Source organism: Haemorhous mexicanus, chromosome 2 (genome assembly GCF_027477595.1).
Source record: "Haemorhous mexicanus isolate bHaeMex1 chromosome 2, bHaeMex1.pri, whole genome shotgun sequence".
Classification (NCBI taxonomy): domain Eukaryota; kingdom Metazoa; phylum Chordata; class Aves; order Passeriformes; family Fringillidae; genus Haemorhous; species Haemorhous mexicanus.
The window spans coordinates 53039656-53063517 of record NC_082342.1 but is presented as its reverse complement, the minus strand read 5'-3'; the positions used below and the strand labels follow the sequence as shown (position 1 = coordinate 53063517).

The following is a 23862-nucleotide window of genomic DNA, read 5'->3' as shown; positions in this document are numbered from 1 at the left end:
AGAACTGAAAACTATTACGACTCCCTTGCAAATCTGCAAGAGTTACTGAAGCACAGGAAAATAACTGCTATCTAAACTAAAACAAATATAATCATTACAGTAAATATCTTTTCATACGTACAATTCTATGAAAGACATTTTGAAGTTGGTGTATAAACAAAAAGCAACTCTTTCACATTAGCAGGCCAGAATTAAATGCAATTTTCAATCAAAAAGTATCACCTACTTCATTCATTTTTTGATCATCAGGTCCTTGAGCATCCTTGGTCTGTTTGATATTTTCTACCATTTTTCTGATAAAGGCATGACTGTTGTTTTCATTTTTAGCCATCAATATTTCCAGTATGAACCACAGGCACCTACAGGAGAAATACAGTATCCAGCATGAACCAAAGTACAAAAGAAATTCCCTCAAAAAACACATTTGAGAACCTGATGAAGTCCAGCTTTTACTAGTATTATGCATTTGAACCAGTCTAACTCTGAGAAAACAGTTCTTTTGGAAAAATGAAATGAAGATGGAAGGTGAACGGTTCCTCTATAAAATAACACAGAGTGCTAAAAAAGCACCTATACTATTTCTCTCAATATTTACAGAAGTAACTGCCATCATTACGCTGGACTGTGTAACAGAGTACAACAATGAATTAAAATTCCACTTAGAACAAAGTTAGAAATAACACTATAAAAAGTGGTCTTACTCTTTAATGTCCTTGAGTTGTTCAATGTCCTGGACTTTGACATAATCTGGGTCATGAGCTAGAAGATGGATAGTATAAGGAACAACATACTCTGGTAGAAGTGACAACAGTTTCTCTGAAAAGCAGAAGAAAGATGCATAAAAAAACTACATACCAAGAAGTATGCTTTTCAACCAAAGAGGAGAGGGCAAATCTTGAGGTCAGTATGCATTAAGGTATAAACACATGTGGGCCTATAATTTCTCTATGATGTTTCATTTCATGGCTGCTGTCCACATGCTTCATGTGTGCAACAATCAAGATTTCAAGTATCTCTCACTCAGGGCTGCTTGTTTTCTAGCTACCTTGAGATACAGCTCCAGTTACCTCCTACTCCCAATCCTTTCCTCAGTTCAAAGCCTGTATTCTGAAGAATTTTGACAAGCAGACATAAGGATAGATCACAAAATCCATGTTGACTGCAAGATGTGAGACCTGCACAACTACAGGATAAGCTGCTATTACTTCTTTGGGCATTGCAGTGTGCAGCCTTGCTTCAAGAGAATAAAGGTTTTCTGCAGGGATTTCACAGTCAAATTGCCACAATATCTGTTTCCAGAGGAGTGGGAGGTCACATGAAAGCTGTAACAAAGTAGTAGTGCACTGAGTTTGAAAGGCTCAATCCCACCTAAACAGAGCAACCCAACTCTACTGTGACATTCAAAGCTCTCAAAATATTTTATAGCATTCTCTGAGACTTTGGGAATCCTAAGCAGGACAGCAAGAAAGTCTTTCCTCCATCATGACAGTCCAAAGGCCTATCTCCCTTGGGGATTCACAAAGGAAGGGTCGCTGCCAATGGCCTTCTCAGAGTTATGATCACAAAATACACTTTCTGTAGGGTAACAAAGCCCCTGACCCAACCAACACCATGCAGCATGAACTCTAGCACCTCAGAGATCGTCTCCCACAGGGGCATGGGCAACAGATGGACAAGTTGTACACCAAAAGTAAAAAACCACCCATTTTTCACCAAACATCACTGACTGACTTTAGCCTGTTGCCTGAGTGAAGTGGGAGGACACACAGCACACCAAAGTTACTAAACCTGCACCCTGTGCAACAGGCAAGACAATGGTCAAAAGAAGGCATCCTGGTATTCCATGTATAGTGCTATGGCACAAGCATCTGATCTTTAGTGCTTGTGGCAAATGCAATACATGTACTTGAATGTACATGTGAAGGGAAGAGGGAAATCCCCAGCTCCGCTTTTGGAAAGTCACATTTTGTGATAGTAAGTGCATGACCAAGTCTGGAAAAATCTTTCTTCAGTAAACTTTTGCCTATACCATATTCAGTTATGAATAAGTCCAAACATCTGTAAATCATTCTACACACTAATATTATTTGGAAACCATTTAAAAATACATAAGAACACTAACAGTTTTACCTCCAATATATGTATTCTTATGACACGTGCTTGACAAATATTGTGCACATCAAACAAAATACACCATTATTGCAGATTTTACAAAACTAACAAAGCAATTGCCATGCATACATCAAGTCTTAACCTGTACCTTTCTTAGAGATATGTATAAATAGGGGTAATGCGCAGTCTACAGAAAAAATATATAATTTATAAAATCACCTAATGTCCCTCTATTTCAAGCCATATTTATGTAATTGAAATTCAGTATACTTTGCAAAGCAGTTTTTAGTGTGTTTCAATTGACACTGCACTATTAACTTTAAAAACATCCTTTTTCTTTTCAAGCACTGTCCTGCATTTTAGTCAGCAGCTCTTCACATTACTAAACAAAAATTAAAGATAGCAGGGAAGGAAAAGAATAGAATTAAAACTTCAGAACACTAGCAAAATTGGCTTGATTTAGATACACCCCAGACAAACCAAACCACAATTATTTGTACTAATTAGCAACTTCAATAGAATGCCAATCAAGAGCTCATAAACTCAGTTTTTCAGTAACTTCCTGCCTCAGAAAATTTCTCATATAACTATAATAATAATTCCAACTGGGTCTGGAAAATAAAATGAACTAGTTCCAGAACAAACAGGGAAAGAAAAAGTATTGATACATATTATATTTAACCCTGTCATGACAAAAAACATTAGGGAAAATAAAATATAACTTTTATCTAATGAAAGAAGACCCTACCTGAAAGGTAGGGTGGCTTTCCTACCAGCACGTAAAATTACATGTGCCAAAACCCTTCACAAGAGTCCTTCATGAGCTTTTAGGAAGAACACTAGTTTAAAAAAACTAATCTTTACTCTTGTAATTTTTCTGCTTACTGACTTTCAAGTAAAAGCCCATCACGAGAACATAAAAAATCCAATGCAAGACACGTCTCTACTCAGATGAAACCAGTAAAAGATACACAATCAAAGTAAGTCTCTTCTTGAGTGGCTTGCACTCTGAATAGAATTTAGAGAATTTAAGAGGGCTGAGAATAATTCCTGACGGCCTATAAAAGGCCAGTGTGGAAGAAAGAGGTGTTTTACTGTCTGGTACCAGTCCTTAGAAAGTTTTCCTCAGGTAGGGTAAACAGAAATTTACCATATTTTCAATAAAAGCTGAAATCCCTCCAAAATATCCAACAGCTATCCTCCTCACCTGTATGAAGTTTTTGAGACAAAACATACCACAAAACCACACATTTATAGATTCAGACAAATAGCTGGAATATGCAAAGATACAGATTTCCAAAGGAGGTACTACCATCATTACCACCCTGAGTTACTGCATGGTCAGCACAGAGAGTGGCAGAGGGAGACACACATTTAAATATTGTGTTATATCCAGAAATGAGCTTTGGCTGAAGTGCTGCAATATGGATATTTTAGGATACAAACAGTTCAAGATATTTTATTTGCTGAAAGCTCAGACTGGTAAATCTGAAGGGCACGAAGTTAAGATTGTCATCCTCAAAAAATCCTGCAATCTATATTTAATCCAGACTCCCCATGTGTTATAGTATATGTCAAATCAAAGCCATCACACAATTATTTCAGCAAGAAAATAATTTATCAGGTGCACTTTGAGGTCCTACTGGATAAAGAAAATCACACACACCTAGGTTCCTCTTAATTTCTTCCACAGATTTTTGACAGTTACTTTGCAGCATCTGTTTCAAACACATGATAATTCTTATGCTTTCTGTCTACACAATTAAAAAGAGATTTCAAATTTCAAGAGGGATAGTCTTAAAATTACTTAGAGGTGTTTGTTCAACTTATTTTTTCTTTTTTACATGTTACTAAGTGGGAGAAAAGTACCACTTTTTTCTTAAATTAATGATACATTAAGGATTTGTCTGTAGACTAATTCTCTGATCAGAGTCTAACGGGGCTGAGAAAGACTGACTGACATAACTAATATAAAGTGATTCATAAACACAGAAGGAAGTCAGTTATCTGACAGCATCTCTGAGATCAGATTCACAAAACAGGTCTGGTTTAGGCTAAAAGGATGAAAAAATCTCCTTCATTTCACAAAAGTCAAACCATCAGTAATCTTTCAAAGAAATAAATCTTTCAAAACCTCTCATTCAAAAATGCTACAGCTCTTCATAAAGGTCTCCTTTTTCCTATGACCCTGTACCAGCATTGTAACAGTGTATGTCTGTAGCTTTAAGTCAAAAGGACTGACTTAATAAAAGAAAAATAGCTGACATGAGTCCATAATAACTTCCAAAGCATTCTCATGATCAACCACTGGCACTGAGAAGAAAGAATTGCATCAACTCATCCTGAAGTGCCAACAAATATAGCCCTTTGCAGGAATAACACAAGATGCTACTCAATACAGCAGTGCAAGGACAGTCTATTTAGTACAGCATTTATGTATTAAAGTTACTTATTAGTAATTGCTAAAGTAAAATTAATCATTGTCACTTCACTTAGAACATTATTAACATTATTACGTTCAAATAGTACACATAATTGCCTTGGAAAATTACTTCACTTCCAATATATTTAGGCATAAGCATTTGCACAGTTTTTAACAGAACTCCAAGACCTCAGCAGTGCCTGTTAAAAAAAAAAAAATCAAAATAAAATCTGGACAAAAGAAAACCTGAAAACTCAGTTTTCATTAGATACCTCCAAATCAAATTTACAGTCATTCTGTGTATAAAAACAGACAACTATCAATGTTTTCAGTCTACTCACATTTATATTTGAACTACACCCCTTGTAGCAAAAAGTGACTTCAATTCTCTTACCACTAACTGCTGCATGTTGCTTCAGATATTCCCTTCTGACATTTATGTTCTTCACAAGGCACTGCCTAGCATGAGCTCTTCTCTCTTTCACGGGATCTTTTGCACACAGTGCACAAATAGCCATATATTCTAGCGGCAGCCGTAGTCTAGAAAGGCCTTTGTGAAGTTTCTGAGCAAATATTTGTCTCACTTGGTAACATTCATCCTATTAAAAAAAAAAGCAAAACCAAAAAAGATTTTCTTAAAGCAATATAAACCGTAAAATAAAGCATGGAAGCTCAGGTAAATATGCTAAAACAAATTAGACCTTGAAGCCACTGAAACATAGGAACTGCAAGAATTTTTTTAAATACCAAGTCAGAGCAATTTAATTGAATTAATCAGCTGAAGTTTCCTTTAAGCTCAGAAGAAGAGCTAAGGTTCAAAAATTGTGCAGGAAGATATCAGACTCAGGACTCAAGATCTAATTTCGCATAGTACTAAGGCATGGAGTCACTGAAATTGTTCACAGTTGGGTCACTTGCTTTGTAAAGCCAATGTCAAAGACCTGCACAAAAACATTTTAGCCACCAGTAACCACCACCATGTCAATTTTGCTGCTACGATTTCACACATTTTCATCAAGACACTAATATTAAAAACTGAATAAAATTCAACAGATAAGGTGAAACACCAAAGAGAGTACCAAGCATTTCCATTATACTGTGGAAACCTATGCACTACAACTGACCATGGAAGAGAATTATCTGTGTTTAACAGCTGCCAAACAACATAAAGTAAAACAATATGAAGGCAGCAAATGTAGTTCTACAGCTTATTAAGCAACATGGTCCCAGAAAAGGCATGAAGCCTAAATTTTTTTTGTATGAAAATAACCAACATATAGCATTGAAGACATGACAAACCATTTCCCAACACAGGACAAGGAAGCTTAACAGAAACATGTGTAGAAAAGACTTTGAAGAAAACATAGAGAAAAGCTTAAGGTAAACAAGGTCACCAAAATAGCTTGGCACATTTAACCTGCCAAAAAAAAGGTCAGGAGGAAAGATTTATTTCCAAATACAAAGTAAAAATGTTAACAGGAGCAAGCAGCTATTTTAGTTAAATGACAGTTTTGAAGTCAGAAAGGATAGAAGAGGATTTCTAGTTATCAGTCTACTGGAAGTGCAGAGCCAAAACCTAGCCACTGGAAACACTGGCTCTGCTAAACTGGCAAAGGGCATCTAAAGAGATCACATATTAAATAAAACAATCTACCCTCTGCCTCCACCAAAAATGAAATTGCGAAGAAACTTTTTTCAGTCATGCCCCATTTTCTCCCTTCTGTGCTTCAAGCAATATTCCCCCTCTGTGGACTGAAACCCTGAAACACGTGCTGCAGCTAGAGCTGAAGTAACCCAAGCCCACAAACCCAAACCATGAGATCTGCTCATTATCTCTTGCCTCCTTACAGCAAATCCACCCCCACAGGAGGCTAGGATAGAGCCCTCTTTTCCCTCCCCAGCATCACCCAAGTCTAAAGCCTTTAGGAAGCTCAGAAGAGACAGATGCCTAGTTGCTATTTCAGCAGGGAAACATCTTTGTCTCAGAGGACAAGGGAGGTACAGTTGGTTGCTATTGATGGTATTGTGTGGCCAGCTGGAATGACTATAATTTCTTTATCTTTTAATATTGAGAATAACCTTAAATTTGACTCAGTTACACTAGCTCACTAAGAAGAAGGAGACAAAACTTAACCAAGGTATGCTATTTTTAACAGCATACACAAACTCCATAAATTAATCCGATTTTATATATTCTCACCTCTGAATTTAATGCCAATTCATCAGAAGTTCACCGTTTAAAAAGCATTAAAAAATACACATTTGCAAAACATCATGTATCACTCAGATATAGCTCTGATTCATCAATTACAACAACCTGAGTTAACAAAGAAAACTAAAAAAGTTTTGGGTTTTAAACAAATGAAACTTATGCAAACTACAAAACTTATTCTAAATACAATTAAATTGTATTTTCAACAGCAAAGCTTATCAGATCTTAAATCTGATCTTAAATCTTGTTAAACACTGAAGTACTATCCTCAGTTACTTTTCCCTCTCAATATGAAGCGCTGTTGACATCAAAATTTGTTCTGGAGATCACAGAAGTCAGCTGCTGGTAAGCTTATAAGATTGGCCAAACACATATGCAACTTATTTTACAATTACTAAAACTACATGCATTTCATCATAATAATGCCCCTGTTTACCAGTGCCACTTTCACATGGCAATTAGTGACAAAATTTAATTATGTGTTCTGTACTCCAGTCATTACACATTACAAAACAGCAGCATCAGAGGGAAAAAAAAAGTGCCAGCACAGAACCTCAGCAGAACCTGTGCAGCCATCACAGGCCTTAAAAAGTATGATTTTTCCTGCTGTTTATTCTGTTTTCTGATCTGCCCACTTAGAAAATCTTTACTGTGAATTAAATAACAGAAAACTAGAGTTAGCCTTGATGTCACCTGATTTGTGGCTAGACTTGGAAGTGTTAATAATAAAAAAACTTTCAGAGTATTCAGTATCTACCATCAAGAAATGGATTCTAATACTAACCACTCTAAGCATTAACATGTATGTATGCATATGTGCACAGGCCAAATGTCAAAAAAAAAAATCAGTACCCCTTTTAAGTGGAAAAAATCATTAAAGCCATTACAACTGCTATGCATCCAAGCATCTCCACTGAAAAAGTGAGAGAGGAAATTGCAGAAGGCCTGAAAAACATCTAGAAAAGTTATTTGTAAGTATTCAAAATCCATTAGGAGCTGCAGTGAAAATGAAAGGCAGAATTCCTGACCTGACAGAGCTTATGATTTAAATTCTGGGAAACAACTTACAAAGTCATGAAAGGCAAAGAAGTATCAATAAATGAAGAAAGAAAAGTGACAGAAATGATATTACAAAGGAATAGATCCTCCTGGAAGCAATGACAAAGCATATGGATAACGAGAGGGAGGGGATTACAGACACCCAACATGGCTTTACAAAGGACAAATCATGCCTGACTGGTCTAACCTTTTACAATGAAGTGAATGTGCAAATGGATAAGGGATGAGCAGTTGATGTCACCCATCTGGATTTCTATAAGGGCTTTGACACATTTATAGGCAACATTGTTGTCTCTAAATTGGAGCAATATGGGTTTCAGAGACGGACTACTCAACTGATAAGAAATTGGCTGGATGTCCAAAGGATTGCAGTCCAAAAAAAAAATCAATGTCCAAATGGAGATCAGTAACAACTGGTGCGCTCAGGGGGGAATACTGGGACAGGCATTGTTCATCTTTGTTAATTACACAGATAGGAAGGCTGAGAACATCCCTCAGCAAGCCTGTGGACAGCATCAAGCCAAGTAGTGCAGTTGATACACTGGAGAGAAGGGCTGCCATCCTGAGGAACCTTGACAGGCTTAAGAAAGGATGGGCCCAGGGGAACATCAGGAGGTTCAAGAGTTCCAAGTGCAAGGTCCTGTACCTGGCTCCAGGCAATCCTCAGTATCCATACAAGCTAAGGGATGAAGGTATTGAGAGCAGCCCTGCAGAGGACTGGGGTCACTTGTGGATGAAAAACTGGAGATGAGCTCACAGGCCAGAAAGCCTACCACGACCTGGGCTCCATCAGAAGGAGAGTGGCCAGCAGGGTCAGAAAGCGAATTCTCAACATCTACTCTGGTCTCACGGGACCCCCCTCTGCAGTGCTGTGTCCTGCTCTGGAGCAATGGTTTTAAACTGAAAGAGGTGAGGTTTAGATTGAACATATGGAAAAGATTTTTTACGGTGAGGGTGGTGGGACACTGGAACAGGCTGCCCAGAAAACGTGTGGGCACCCCATCATTGGAGATGTTCAGAGCCAGGCTGGATAAGGCTTTGAGCAACCTGTTCTAGTGGAACGTGTACCTGACCACAGCAAAGGAGTTTAATGGGATGATCTTTATAGGTTCATTCCAGTCCAAAGTATGATGTAATGCTACAATAAAATGTGATACTAACTGGTTTATAAATGTTGAGAACCCTATGTTCTAATTTTGAATTTTATCTCTCAAAATTCCCTTTTGAAAATTCAGGGAAGGTAAGCATTAGACACAAAATGGTGACAACACATCTGTTAGAATATCCACAAACAGTTAAGACTGTTATAGCTGGAAAGTAAATGATAGAAGTGAGAGATGGAGGAGGGCAAAGGACCTGCACTTTAACATACTGAAAAGAATAGCAAAACAATGAAGCAAAAATCTAATAGGAGCTACAAGGTTAACATTTGCAATAAAGATTTGCCACAGGAGGGAAATGACTGAAGGAAAGAACAGATTTTGATCACTGGGTTCACAAAAAAACAGAACATGCAAACACTACATTGGCAAGGCTAGTCTGGCATGACATTATCCAGCTTGAGTATCCTTTCCGGAGCAGAAACAGAACTTATTCGTCATTACACTGAGTGCCTATTTCTGTCTCACCTAATTTTGTTCTGAACTATAAAAATCTTTATAACTCATTTTGAGACAAGACTAACATTTCTGTTCAGTTTTGAAATAGAAAAGCTGAAAAGTATCAGACTTTGCTTTGGGTGTAAAGACTTTCAGTTATTACCACTGAATTCCTGCTGTAGTTTTGCTGGATTTCATCTGCTTAAGTAGTTTAAAGCTTTGCTCCATTCCCCTTGTTTTTCCAAAGCATTTGGGAACTGGGCTCTTTTTCATAGGAACACAGAAGCTTAAAATGCACATAAACAAAGTTAAAACAACATACAAGTCTAATAGGGACTGTCTCACTCTGGTAAAGGAATGATTTTTCTAGCCCAACAGTAACCAACTCCAAGCAACTTTAGAAACTAAAAAAGATACTCTGTATGAAAGTAAGTAATATCAACATAGGAGCCATACTCCATATTTTCTAACATTATATGCCAATTTAAAGTCTTCTGACATTTAAAATGGGTTCCAGCTTTTAAAGCTTTAGCTGGACACAGGAATTAAGATCTAAAATGGCATATCATTATTGCTGCTTCTGGACAGGATTCCTTGCAGAGGATTTCTTGACTTCTGGAAAGCCAGGAGAATACCAGCAGCTACACAAATAACACCAACAGAAGTCCCTTACTCTTGGGGTATGAATCAATTTCTGTACAATTTGCTATGCCTACAAGCCAGAAACAGAGAGGGTCCCTACATTTCTACTTACTATAGGCTCGCAGGCAGTGGTTAACGATGAAATTACAGTATCTGCCAAGGAGTATCTCCCTATTTCTTCTAATATTTAAAGGATGCTAATTATTTTTCCAGACCTCTGCCTTCCAAATATATTCTACCCAAGGATTGAGAAACCAAGGTCATTGTTTTCACCACAGTTCAATATACTTTACATCATCTCAATTTAACTTCTAGTAATGTTATAATGCAGCTGGTGTATTACTTAAATACATACTGCATATCTTAGTTTATCAGTATTCTAACATTTGACTACTCTAAGTCAGTACTTGCCCAATGGACAGCCCAGTACTACAGATCTAATTCTCATCCACAATGGGTTTTCAGAATTATGAAATGGAGAAATAATTTCATGGCAAGGCTGAGTATTTTGCATGAAACCAGATTTGCAGAAATATACATAACATATAGCTCAAACAACTATACAACAACTCATACATCTGCTGATAACCCACAACTCCACATTTCCTTACATTTATGGCTAGTGCACACAGCTGGTATTGTTCTAAGGTGATGATTTCGTGGTAACAAGGTTCTTGTGCCAACTTCACAATAGCATTCCCTGCAGCCAGCCTCAAGCGAGACATGTCAGGTTTACTGAAAAACAAGCATATGGATTGTGACAGTTAATTAGTAAAAAAAATTATGTAATTATTTGACTTAACTAAATCTAATAAATTTGCATCACTGAAAAACAAGTACTTCAAAGGAAAGAAGTTTCTGTAAAGTTTCATAGCTACCCCTATGCTAACAGAAGCAATTTTAAACCTAAAGTAATTTTCATGGCAGCACATTTTACAGCCTATTCCCACTTACCATTTCCTGGTCCCAACCTGGCAATAAAAATTTTCCATCAAACTTCCTAGAAGTTCCACATGGGTGTGAAACAATTCTAGCTTTGCATTGAGTGAGGACAGTCCATACTGCCCCTCAGAGACCACATCTAGCAGTAAGATACTTCTGTTCAGCTTGCTGGTCCTCCTTCAGCAGGAGAGTCCTGCCAAAGAAATAGCCAGCCCATTTCTAGTCCCCAGAGTTGCCAAACTTTTCTAGCTCTAAATTCATGCTTCAGGCCAACATAAATTAATACATGACTAAGTGAATTTTACATGAGTGTAATACGTGACTAAGCAAATTTTATTTCAAGGCAATAGCAAAATGTCTTTTGAATGCAACCACTGAAAATGTTGTATATCAGATGTGTGGCAAATTTTCTACAGCACAGAGCTATGACATTCTAAACTCCAAAAGGTTTTTAATAATTTTTCTCTTGGTGAGCATTAGTTTAAAAATGCAGATGGTATATCAAGAAAATCTCAATTCAACTTCATATCTAATATCAGTACTTTCAGCAACTGCTGGCATCCTCTGATACTGAAACAGTCTTATTTTATGCTTAGTATAGACTAAAATCAAAATCCTACTACAAAGACATGAAAGATTAAACCTTGCTGTTCTATCTAACCACAAACAGAAAATCTGTATCATCTTGAATTTTGCAGGACTGTTTATGACTTATAAAATTAAAAAGAAAGACTTGGAAAGGACAGTTGAAATACTGCTTATTGATAAAATTCAATATTAAAAAAAAGACAAGACTGGTGAATTTAACCTAGACATGATAGCATCCCAAAGAAATCAGTTGTTGATTTAAAAGTAATTCAAGAAAGTCATCAATCCTACTACTTCAAAGTATGAAGGATGAACAAGAGAAGGGATTTGTTGTCCAAATGGGACCTTGCCTTCACCTGACACTCCAGGCTGAACAATGCTTTGAAGTAAAAAAAAAAAAAAATCCCTTACAGTGTCACTGAAGGGTAAAGTTGTGTAGATTTCAAGAGGCATAGGGGCAGAGTCACTTTTAGGGCTGATGTGGGCAATAACATCAGGAAGATTACAACATGACTGATGGCCTCAACAGAATCAAAGGCTCCTGAGCCCAGCCACTTTCACTTAATTCAATTATGTTTAGCAAATTATTAAACGCTGTTTAAAAGACGAGTGTAAGCCATGAACACTAAAACTGGCTCATAGAATGACCTCATATCGAGTACAGTCTAAAAGGTTATATTCTGTACTGAATGGACAGTTTTACTCTTTCCAAAGCCTTCTCCAAGTCAGAAGGAGCAGTATCAGGTTTGCACAGAAAGGACACAGTAAGCATTGCCAGAAAGAAGATATCCTTATTGCACTCAGTGGGTGAAGAAAAAAGGTCAGGAAGTGTCAGCAAGTTCCATGCAGAACTAACAGGCCTGAAACATCATCTCCTCTGCTCCAGGCTTTGAGAGTAATTGTTTATGTAGGCAACAGAGCTCACACAGAGACAATGGACTGGCCCTTCTACCAGTTTGGAGCTTTCTTGAAAAGCAATACTGAGAATCACAAAATTATTACATGTCCTGTCAACAGGGCTCTTGCCTCATTCAGCAGTGGGTGCACATTTTCCCTAGTCTTCCTTTTGTCACTTATTTACTCAGAGAAGCTCTTCTGGTTGCCTTTGTCATTTCTCACTAGATTTTATCCCAGTTGGGATTTGGCTTTCCTGTCTGTATCTCAGATGGTGTTCCCTATATTCCTGCCAGATTACCCATCTCTACTTGCTCCTTCTCTTTACCTCATACCATGGAATAGTTGGGGCCAGAAGGGATTGTTAAAGCTCATCTAGTCCAACCCCCTGCAATGAGCAGTACTTGGAGGCCCGTCCAAGGAGACCTGGAATGTTTCTAGGGATGGGGCAGCTATAACCTGCCTGAGCATCCTGTTTCAGTGTTTCATCACCCTCACCATAAAAAAAAAATCTTCCCTTATCTACTCCCTTTGAGTACTGACAGGTCACAATAAGATCTCCCCAACCCTTCTCTTCTCCAGACTGAACAACTCCAAATCACTCAGCCTTTCCTCATAAAAGTGCTCCAGCCCTCTGATTGTTTTTGAGACCCTTCTCTGAACATGCTCCACCAGGTCCATGGGTTTCCTGTGCTGAGAACCCCAGAGTTGGATGCAGTACTTTGTGTAGGGTCTCACCCTCAGAGTGAGCTAAAGAGGCAGAATCAAATCCCTTGACCTGCTAGCCACGCTTCTTTTGATGCAGCCCAGGATACACCTCAGCTGGCTTTCTGGGATGTAAGCACAGATTGCTGGCTCATGTTCACCCTTTTATCCACCAGTGTCCCCAAGTACTACTCTGCAGGGCTACTCTCAATCCCTCTTCTTGTGTTTGAATTTTGCCAGGAGTATCTTGCTCATACAGGTGCAGTTTACTGAAGTTTCCATCTGCTTTTCTGTTGTGATCACTCTTGAGTACTGAGGGGGGATTCTAGGTAACTAGCTTTCTTAGGCCCCTCTTCCCTCCAGGCCTTATCCAATGGGACCCTACAAGCACATCCTTGTAGAGCCCCAAGACTGTTCTCCTGAAGTCCAGTCCAATCTTGCCTTCTGCCCCCCTTCTTGCCCTCAGGATTTTGAACTTCACCATTTTAAGGTCATTATAGCCAAGGCTGCCTTCAACCTTCACATCCCTAGTAAGTCCCACCTTTCTGGCATGTATGAGGTAGAACAGAGAGCCTCTCCTCATTAGGTCCTCTACCAGTTATGTCAAAAAGTGGTCATCGATGCTGCCCTGGATTGTTATGCACTGCTGTGTTGCTCTTGCAGCAGATATCAGAGAGGCTGAATTTCCCCACGAGGGCCAAAGACTGCATACTTAAAGTTGTTTTCAGTCTCATCCACTTCTTCCTGGTCAGGGGTCCCACAGCAGACACTCACCACGATGTTACAAAGAGGAACCTGCTCTTCAATCTTAACCCAAAAGCTCTCCATTGGCTCATCATCCATCCCCAGGCAGAGCTCCCAGCTCTGGGGTTGAAGGGTTACCTCCACAGCAACATCACATGTCTCTGCAGCTTTCTCTCTACCCTGAAAGGATCCCGCCCTAGCCCTACATTAACTTGATTTAAAAATGGAGAACTGATCACATCATTATATAAAGTTTCTACTTTATATAATTACTTTTTGAGTAGAAAAGGAGTGGGAAAATTAAATTTCTGAAACATGCACAGTAAGGAATCATCATTCCAAACATGAAAACACACAGGATCTACAGAACTGATCTATTCACTAACTACTACATAAACCAACCATGTACTCCAAGTAGTTGTGCTGAAAAGCTAAATTACTGCCACTCAACTCCCTGGCAGCTGCCATGAATGGTCACACTGCAAAACTTAAAACTATAAAACAATTGTTTACAAAGAACTTTAGGACAGATTACACAGTTGCTACAAATATAATATACTAGACAGCTCTCAGGTTTGCAATTTTGCACACACAGTATGGTTCTATCTGCGTAACTACTGTATAACATTAACTCCACCTGAAAATCAGAACCTTTTTAAACATACTGGCACAATCTACCCATGCCCTTAATAGCTTTTCTAGACATAAATTTTCAATGTTTAGCAAGCAACAGCAGCTGACTACTTGTCACTTTTCCTACCACAGAGGATCAAGAAGATACCCAGAAAAACAAGTTGTCTAACAGTCACCTAAAAAGTAAATTATTTATTGAGACTTAATCCTGTTTACACATTTCCTTCTTACTTTCACTTTTAGAGACCTCAAGATAGATTAGCCTGCCTCCAAGCAGAAGTGTCTTGTGTCCTAAGTATTTCCACCTAGTTTATACAACACACTATTATTCTTTATTAGAAAGTCCACCTATTGGCATTTGGCATACAAAGCAATTGGTACACCAGGAACAGCAAGCTGCATAAAAAATTAAAACCAATTTTCAGTGGGAAGGAGGAAGTTGCACAGTTTATTCCTGCAATATGAGTAATGGCCTATTGAAGGGATAAATAAAAGCAAGGATATAAAAACCTAAAATTCAGCTGTGCATACAGTGTTACAAAACCTGAGACTCAGCAAACTTATGTAGGAACCAGCCAAGCTTACTATCACATCTTATGAAATAAAATGCATAAATTGTTAAGCAGTCTAGCAGAGTAGTTTACACACTACTTCAATTAAAACTCTCCCCTCACTCCATCATCACAGACATGAAAACATTACCATCTGGTACATACCTTATTTTTCCCTGCTCTGTTAAGTCTCCATCACTGTGTAATATTGTTGTTAGCAATCTCAGAGTAGAAGTACCTGACTTGCTGTGATTGTTCTTCATTCCTAGCAACCATCGAACCATCATCTTGATGGCCTGAATCTGGAAAAAAAAAAATGGATACCAAAAAGTCAAACTATATTATAAGCCTCATTTTTAAAATAATCTTTATCTTAATTTAATCACATAGTATTTTCTCCCAAGTGCTTTTTGTTGGTAAAAACATAAGTCTGTCAGGACTGCAAAACATCATTTAACTACTGAAAGATAACCAGACATACTCTCACTAGACAGCAACTTTTCACTGAAAGTCTCAAGTATGTATTACAGCAAATAAAAATTATACATTTAGTTAACGTTTGAGCTGCTTATTCTATAAGCAATCACATATTTTGTCCTTTGAAAACATTTTCTTAATTGAGCTTACATCCATTAAATACTGTGAAATAGGCTAAACAGTTAGTTTATACTTACTAAGAAAATGTTACTCAATCAAAAAGCAGAACACATTTTCATCTTTATATATTCCTACAATTCACAGAATATTCTGCATCGGAAGGGACCCACAAGAATCAACAAGTCCAGTGAATGACCTTATGGCAACTGAACCCACGACCTTGGCATTAAATTGCTGTGCCCTATACATTCTCTATTTATATATGTCATATTTGAATTTCAATTTAAGACATGTACTTGAAAAAACACTTAATAGACATCTTGACTGTTAGCAATCTGTACTAAGATAACTTACTCGGGTAAAGAATACTTTTTTCACAACTATTTAAAGAAAAGCTTTAAAGCTGGGGAGGGATAACTTGGTTTTGCCAATAGAAACATCAAGTGTTTTGAGGCAGGCTTCTGCCAGTGTGCAGACTCCAGCAACTATCATGAAACACTGAATAACTGCACATTTCTTTAGTGAAAATAAAACATTAGTTTGGAGATTAAGTTTGTTTTAGTATTTGAATCCCTTTATCCTTTAATTTTCCTTTCATATGACAGCAGAGACAATAAAGAAAACAAAAAAGAGTATCTTCTTACAGGAAAATGAAAATGGTCATCTAAATCACATAGATATCCTTGGGGGGAAAAAGAAGGAAACAAACAAACAAACAAACAAAAAAAACAACACCAAAAAAACCCCCAAACCAAAACAAAATACTGAACTCTGAAGATAAAAAACCTTAGTAAAAAATCTTTAGAAAACTTACACTTTTTGTACATGCTAAATTCAAATATTCTCATTAGTGGGAAAAGCAATTCTAGTAGCTTTTATATAAACATTCACAATATCAACAAATTAAATTTATCATAGCATAACTGATATACTCCTTGCAACGAACTGACCAAAATGGTCCCATCAGATCTCAGTTCTAGGACTATTGCTTCTATGTGAGTTTAGTTTTTAGGACTGTAGTCCACTTGCTCCACCCTATTGGGTAACACCAGTGAGCTGTAGGATGTCTGTCCCTCCAGAACTCAAAATGCAAATGGAGTCTGAGGAGCAGAATTTGTCTTGCCCTCACTTTCAAAGGGTCTTCCATTGGAACAGCTCTAAGTATCCACCAGAAGATTTTAATAGAATCAAACCCAATATAATAATCGTAATATAACAATAATGGCATCATATCTTTTCACAGCTCACAAATTCAGTTTCTTCATATCATAACCAGGACCTGTAACTGTTAGTGCCTGCCATTTGTTGGGAGGATGGAAATATGACAGCTTTCCTTGGTCTTCAAATAAATGACACAATCAGCCAGGGAACAGATACAGGCTACCTTGTCCCCTGACCAATTTAAATTTCAATCTTTGCTTCTAGCAATTCCCACCATAACGGTTTTTCCCCAGTTTTATTATCCAAACCTATTCTAGTTTTCCTTCCATGTAGTCAAGTCCTAGTCCCGCCTCCTTCAGAATTTTCGTCTGACCCCACTAATTTCCCTATTTCTTTGCAGGTGTTAATGATGGTATAGTGACATTCCAGCAACCATTCGGAATTAAGCATTCCTATGAGGTTAGTACAGGGCATGAGAATTCCTCCAGTCACTACTACAGACAGTGACTTAGTTAAACATGACATGAGTTTGGACTGCTGTCATGTTTTAAATTCTCCCTTTGCAACCAAATTGTGTAGCTATTAAAGGATAATTCTAGTTGGAAGGAGTTTTAGGATGATTTCAGTTCAATCCCCTGCTCAAAGGAAGGTCAGCTATGAAATCACACCACATTGGTCTCAGTTTTATGCACCGTGGTGTCAAAAGCCCTCCAAGAATGAAGACTGCACAGGCTCTCTTGGCAACCTGGAACCTCTTGCTATCTGTTGCATTGTCTGACTGTTCTCAGGCCTTTCCTTATATTCAGTCTGAAGTTCTTTTTCCAATTTGTGCTTCATGAGCCTAGAATTCTCCTCCGAGATGAAAAATTATTTTTACACAACATGAAAACATAAGAAAGTGAAAATGAGACAGAGCCATATCAAACACAACACTGTCTTCCTACTACATCACCATTATGGCAGCAGGTGGCTACAGTTTCTACTGCCTGAGGTTTCAGAGCCACAAAGGATGCAAGTTTGTGCAGTATTGAAAAATGAAACAAAGCCCACTTTGACCATAGTTAGAGAAATAGTACTAAAAACCTTATATTCCAGTGATATGGAAGGAAACAAGAAATATCACTGCTGCTACACAAGTCTCAATCCCCTGCATGGTGCACAGTACTCATTACAGGTCACTGCCAAGAGAGACAATTGCTTTAGAACTCAAGTGCCCAGCGTAGGAATTCCAGTCTAACTCATACAATCATTAATCCAATTCATAGTTAATACTGTACTGAAACATTTCTCTGCAGAGAGCCTTTCACAGAAGGTTTGGCACCCAAAACTAAGGTTATCCTCTGTCAGTCTACATCTGCTAGGCTGGACAATACTAAAATTTAGTTTTCAGCAGTCCTTCCCACTTTCATACTTTAACCTGCTAGTTTGAAAATCCCCACTAGATATATAATAATATTACAAAAGGAAAAAGAGGCTTGAAAAACCAGAGTGAAGAAAAGTATGCTATCAGAGAGAAATCATTTATAAACTAATGGCATTGTCTGGAGCATACATTAAGTTTAAGCTCTGCAGTAGTAATAAATGCTAATTAAATTTGCACATCAATTTTCACAATAGCCTGTTTTCACCTGCAAATAAATTCTTACAGTTTTCAGGCTTGTCTTCAACTGCAAATTGCCTTAAGAATTTCTGCAGGTTAATTCCCTTCCAAATAGCCAAATGTATGAGAAGTTTTATCAATATAAAAGTACATTTTAGACACTTATTACAGCTTCACAAATCATTTATAATAATTAAGAAAAACAATATTTACTCTACTTCAAGTTACACGTATAATCGCTCAAGCGAAATCATGTCTAGTTAAAATAAGCACTCCATTAAATTAAAACAAAGGTGCATTCTTTTAACAATTTTTGGAGTGTACTGTGTAACTATGGAGTTGCACAAACATGAAAAATATCCTTTGTGGAGTCAAAAAACTAAAAGCAGCAAATCAACTTCAAAAAAAGCCAAGCCTTTCCATTAATGCGTTCTGTACCAAACCAAAGTACTCACTAACCCAGCAGAAAAGAAGGTCTGCTAGGAAGTGTTTAACAATTTTGAGAGAAGGCAAAGAAGTCTTAATACCAGAGTGACTACTCAGAAGACATTAGAAACTAAACAACTGATATAACATAGAGCATACTATAAAAGACAAGTATCTCATTCTGAAAGAAGTGAAAGCAAAAATCTATCCCTGTTCTATGCCCTGTAAAGGGCATTTAAAAACCAAATACAGATATAGAATATATTTTTCACATTGTGACTCTATTTCTAATTCACTGAAAAATTGACTGACAGTATCTCTTACAGAGTACAGAAAATGTAATACACTTACTCCAAAATAAGAATAAGGTTGAGATGACATTTTTAAGTAAAGTAGCAAAACAAACCCCCCACTATTTCAAAGTGATTTTTTTTTCTTAAATCCAGGTTTTTCTCTAATACACATTGCAAACATAGAAAAATAAACAATGTAACAGATTTATTCATTTGAAGAAACTGACAAATCCAAACCCCATTGTTCTTCTTCCAAAACAACACTGAAAGTTTCTTAAAATGGCATAAAAATTCAATAGAAAAAGGAAAGACTTTTAACAAAATTTCTATAGTACTTAACTCCTACATTGAAGAGGAGAGGGAAAAAAAATTATTTAAGTAATCCAGCTATCATCACAGTCAAGTGTCAGAAAACAAAACTACACCTTTAAGAGCTTATATAAAAACTTAATAAAGTGCGTATGTAAATTTATGAATAAAATAATAATTTATAAATATGTTCTCAAGAGCAAATCCTTATTAAGTATTATAAACATAAGAGACAGGAAAACATAGTACATGCTACTCACTTTAACAAGGGTTTCAGGAGACACTTCTTCATCTGGGACCCAAAGTTTTGTTGTCTTTTTTCCTGGAAGCTAAACAAAATATTACATTTGTTACAATACTGTTACTCTTCAGTGAAACTTGTAACCTCCTCTTTCCTGTTTGCTGCTGGAAACAATACAGCAGCACTCCCTGGACAGCTGTATGCCTCCTGTACCTTACAGAAGTAACCACTACAGAAGTGAGATACCTCACTACCCAAGTATCAGAAAATTTAAGATTAATAAAGGAATTGGTTGTTGTTGTTACCTGAAAACTATTCTTTCAGGGCATAATAGCCATTGCTTTGAAAATAACAGTTTTTCCATATCCAGTAGATTGGAACTTCACACACATTTTACTGTTTTAGACAGTGTATCTTTCCCTAAGCAATTTTAAACAATTCACGAGTTAATTTTTTGACTTCATAATCACTTTAGAATCAATACAAAATTGTTCAAAAAACTGAAATTCAGTCTTCCATTTAAATAGTGTATTTTAATTTCAAATGTTATGTACTTCCTAAAAAATCACAACTCACTCAAGATAAGAAACAGAAGGAAATCATGACAATTTTTCCCTTTTTAATGAAGGCCAAGTCACAAGTGATGAAATGCTGTGCTATGCAGCTCATCATTTTTGTAAGATTCCCAAATTAGTAGAACTCTCCTTTCCTGTATCATGGCTTTTCAATAGAGTCAAACTACATGAGGAAATCAAAAGAAAACCACATACAAAAAGCAGAACCAGCATGCAAAATATTTTCTCAAGCACTTGCTGAGTATGACACTGCAGAAAAAGCATACTCTTAATATCAGGTTTTAAAAATACTCACCCTATCGTTCATTAGCAAATCTTTAACAATAAAAGTAGCAACCAAAGATTTCAAAGGGGCAGCAAACTGGTCAGGTGCAAGCATGGCTATATGGCCAATAGTAACCAACGGCGTAATGAGGTGCTCAAAATTGCTTGGATCCAGACTTTTATGCAGTGGCTAAAAAAAAGGCAACAAATTCAAGTATTACTGATATAATCTGTGTCTTACCGAGGGGATGGGAATGACAGCTTCGTATCAAGTTTTCCATGTCTACTTCAGAAATACAATTTCAAAAGAACTATTGATTATTTAATTTTAAATATACATTCACCAACACATTAAGTCTTCCTCAAGTCAGAGGAAATGTCAAGATGATGGACAAAATATTTATCACCTCTGGATAGCTCAAAAAGAGACAGCTCAAGCATGACTATTTAGGAAACAAGGGATTAAAAAGCCTACTTTCTTGCGGGAGAACTAGATCTCAAGCTAGCAATTCCAGAAATGGACTATGATTCAGCCTTCAAGATAAGAGGCTGATGGCCACTAATTAAAAAGTACATTTGCAGTTACAGCTATAAAATTTATTTAGTCTGTACCACAATTCAGTTTTCCTTAATTTCTGCAACCATTTAAATACTTTTGACCATTTTCAACAGGGATGGAGTAGCATATGGTTCCTCTTTCTATAAATAGTTCATGGTTCTAGTACACAGCCTAACATTTGGTTTTACTCTACCAGCTCTTAAAATACACAACCTAAAACATGATGAATCATGAGATACAAGAACACCCTCTACTACCATTCTTCGAGCCAAAATCATGTAAGAACAAAAGGAAAGGGGAAAAATGTATTTCCTAAATCCGCTACAACTTGCAACTACATCCCTTAGTTTACATATGCAATATAAAAGATCAGTAAAAGCAACTTAAATATTTAATGTTACCTCAAATATCTGTGCAAACTGCGTTTCTTTGCTGGAAAATATTGCATGGATGCAGTGAATAGCATACTTGGCTTGACGAGGGGGTCCCTTTTTAGCTTTATGATGCAACACTGGAAGCAAAGCACTAAACAGTTGTGTAACAAAACAAATAGACAAACAGACCAAAAGATAAGTAATTTCACAAATTGAAAAACTTCCAAAACATCAAACTAACAAAGAAGTACAGATATACATATAAAAACCACAACAGTTTTGCAAAAGCACTAATTGCTTTTGTTTGGGTAATTTCTTCAAAAGAAAGAAGAAAAAAAATTATGTAAATAACTTGCAAGAAAAAATTTTTGTTTTTATTGATAAAATATTATGTGGTAAAACAGGCATTGATACCTGTACAGGTATTAAATGTTCTTTTGGAAATATTTTGGCCTACATAACATCATTAAATTGCAAGGAATGTTTTTACACTGCATATATATATATATATATAAAATTTAGGAAAAAGTAAGTAATTCTGAAGGGCAGCTATATAAATTATAGTGGTATCAGTGATATACCAGCTGTCACTGCTTAGGGTATATTCATTACACTTCCATTCTTCAAAAGGCACTACAATTTAGTTTTTCAAAATCTCTTTTTGGAAGTAATACTTTCTTCCAAAAGAATGCAGGATAAAGCTACAGCAGATGAAAGGAAGAGTGAGAACTTCCAAAGTCCTATACAGTAAAGGTCACTGCTCACAGTAAGACATACAACTTACGATCGTATGTGAGGAAAGTCTTCTTCAATTTTACTTCCTGTATTTTTGAAAATTTGTAATGCAGCTTCTGCCACTTTTTCATCATCCATTTTCAAGCAAGCGAGGAGAGATTCAAAAGTTTCAGCTGAATGAAACGAGATAGGGTGCGTAAACGAAAGTACCTGCCAAAATATGATGAAAGCCATGTTAACATTTTTTAAAGGTCCACTTATACTAGGACACTTCATCAAGAGTCATTTTCCACTGCCATTCTGGAACATTTATAATACTCTCCCTGGTTTTGATTCATGATCCACATTTCTCATTTGTTTATTTTAGTAGCTCCTAAAGTTCTGTCTTTATACATGACCTCATTAGATTTAATTTATTTCCCCAGTCTCAGTTTCTTCTCCTACTATTCTGACCATGTACTTCTCGGTGACTACATCTACATTAGCAAGTACTGGGTTACAGCAGGAGCAGGTCTTAAGAGAAACCCAACTGATGCTAAGGAAGCAATATTCATGTTTCAGGAGTTTTACTTCAGAGTATTTTTAGACTGACTAGATCCACTTTGGGCAATGCAACACAACATGTGCTTCTGAAGTCCATCTCAATTTTGTTCCTCTGAAAGGAATCCAGCCTGTGTGCCTCCAGACTTCATGTTTGTTTCCTCAGGGGAAGAAGTGATTCTGCTCTGAAGTGAAATTCCTATCTCTAAAATAGCAACACAGACATACTCAATAGGGCCTCTAGTCCCTCAAGTTTTCCACGTTAACTTAACAGATTCTGTACCTCTCCTTCAGATCCTTGGACTTGATTGTTTTCAGGTATGACAGTCCTCCCATGTTAAAAAAAATGAAATAAAGAAACCCCCAATTGATCCTCCCTGAATTTTGGTCGTCTCTTCATTTTTAAGTGGCTGTTGATTACTAGCCTCATTCCACATAATATTCTGACTCATGGCAGAGAAACCATCCTCAAAATCTAGAAACTTCTTCATATGAAGTTTTCTATTTTAACTAAGTTACCTTCCCTCCCACTTCATTGCATGGCATTCCCAATGCTGAACTCCTATACTTGTCCTCTCTGTATTATTCTGATGATGTATACATCTCTTTGTTTAGGGCAGTCTTACTCGTCTTCCTTAAATGTGTCATGCCAGTTCATACAAATACGTAAATACTGACTTGGAAGTCTTCATTCAAGCATATACTCCTTCACAAAATGATTCATTCTTTCTTACTCAGACGCATTCTTGTGCTACTAGGTATCTGCATCTGGATAAAGAGCCACATCCTTTCAGGTGAATCTACTGAGTCCTTAGTTAATCTAAAATACTCTGAAAACTTCACTATGGGAGTCCTTTAGATTTTTAGGCCTCTGAAGTCAACTCCCACCTGGACTACTTGCCAGTCTTTGCTATGTTAGCTCAGTCTCAACAATTACTCATAGCTGAAACAGGAAAGGCCCCAACTTAGGTGGAACACAGAGGAACCACAGCGTGGCATTGATGTACAACAGCACAGTGTCTATTTACAAATTGCTGAATTCATGCTCTAATAACCAAAACTCCACTGCTGCTGTCTCACACGCAA

The 23862-nt window shown here is 37.0% G+C and overlaps 1 protein-coding gene across 3 annotated transcripts in view; it reads right to left on the bottom strand.

Annotated features, from left to right (window-relative positions):
- The window catches only part of PDS5B (PDS5 cohesin associated factor B), a 101165-nt gene that overhangs the window by 16130 nt on the left and 61173 nt on the right, over positions 1 to 23862 (bottom strand). For all 3 annotated transcript variants that reach the window (XM_059838849.1, XM_059838851.1, XM_059838850.1), the window contains exons 19-27: positions 22286 to 22446; positions 21529 to 21652; positions 20600 to 20758; positions 19749 to 19817; positions 15268 to 15404; positions 10657 to 10780; positions 4929 to 5133; positions 702 to 816; positions 227 to 359 (exon numbers count right to left, since the gene is read on the bottom strand). In XM_059838849.1, the coding sequence (XP_059694832.1) occupies positions 227 to 359; positions 702 to 816; positions 4929 to 5133; positions 10657 to 10780; positions 15268 to 15404; positions 19749 to 19817; positions 20600 to 20758; positions 21529 to 21652; positions 22286 to 22446 (1227 nt within the window). The remainder of the gene's footprint in view (positions 1 to 226; positions 360 to 701; positions 817 to 4928; positions 5134 to 10656; positions 10781 to 15267; positions 15405 to 19748; positions 19818 to 20599; positions 20759 to 21528; positions 21653 to 22285; positions 22447 to 23862) is intronic.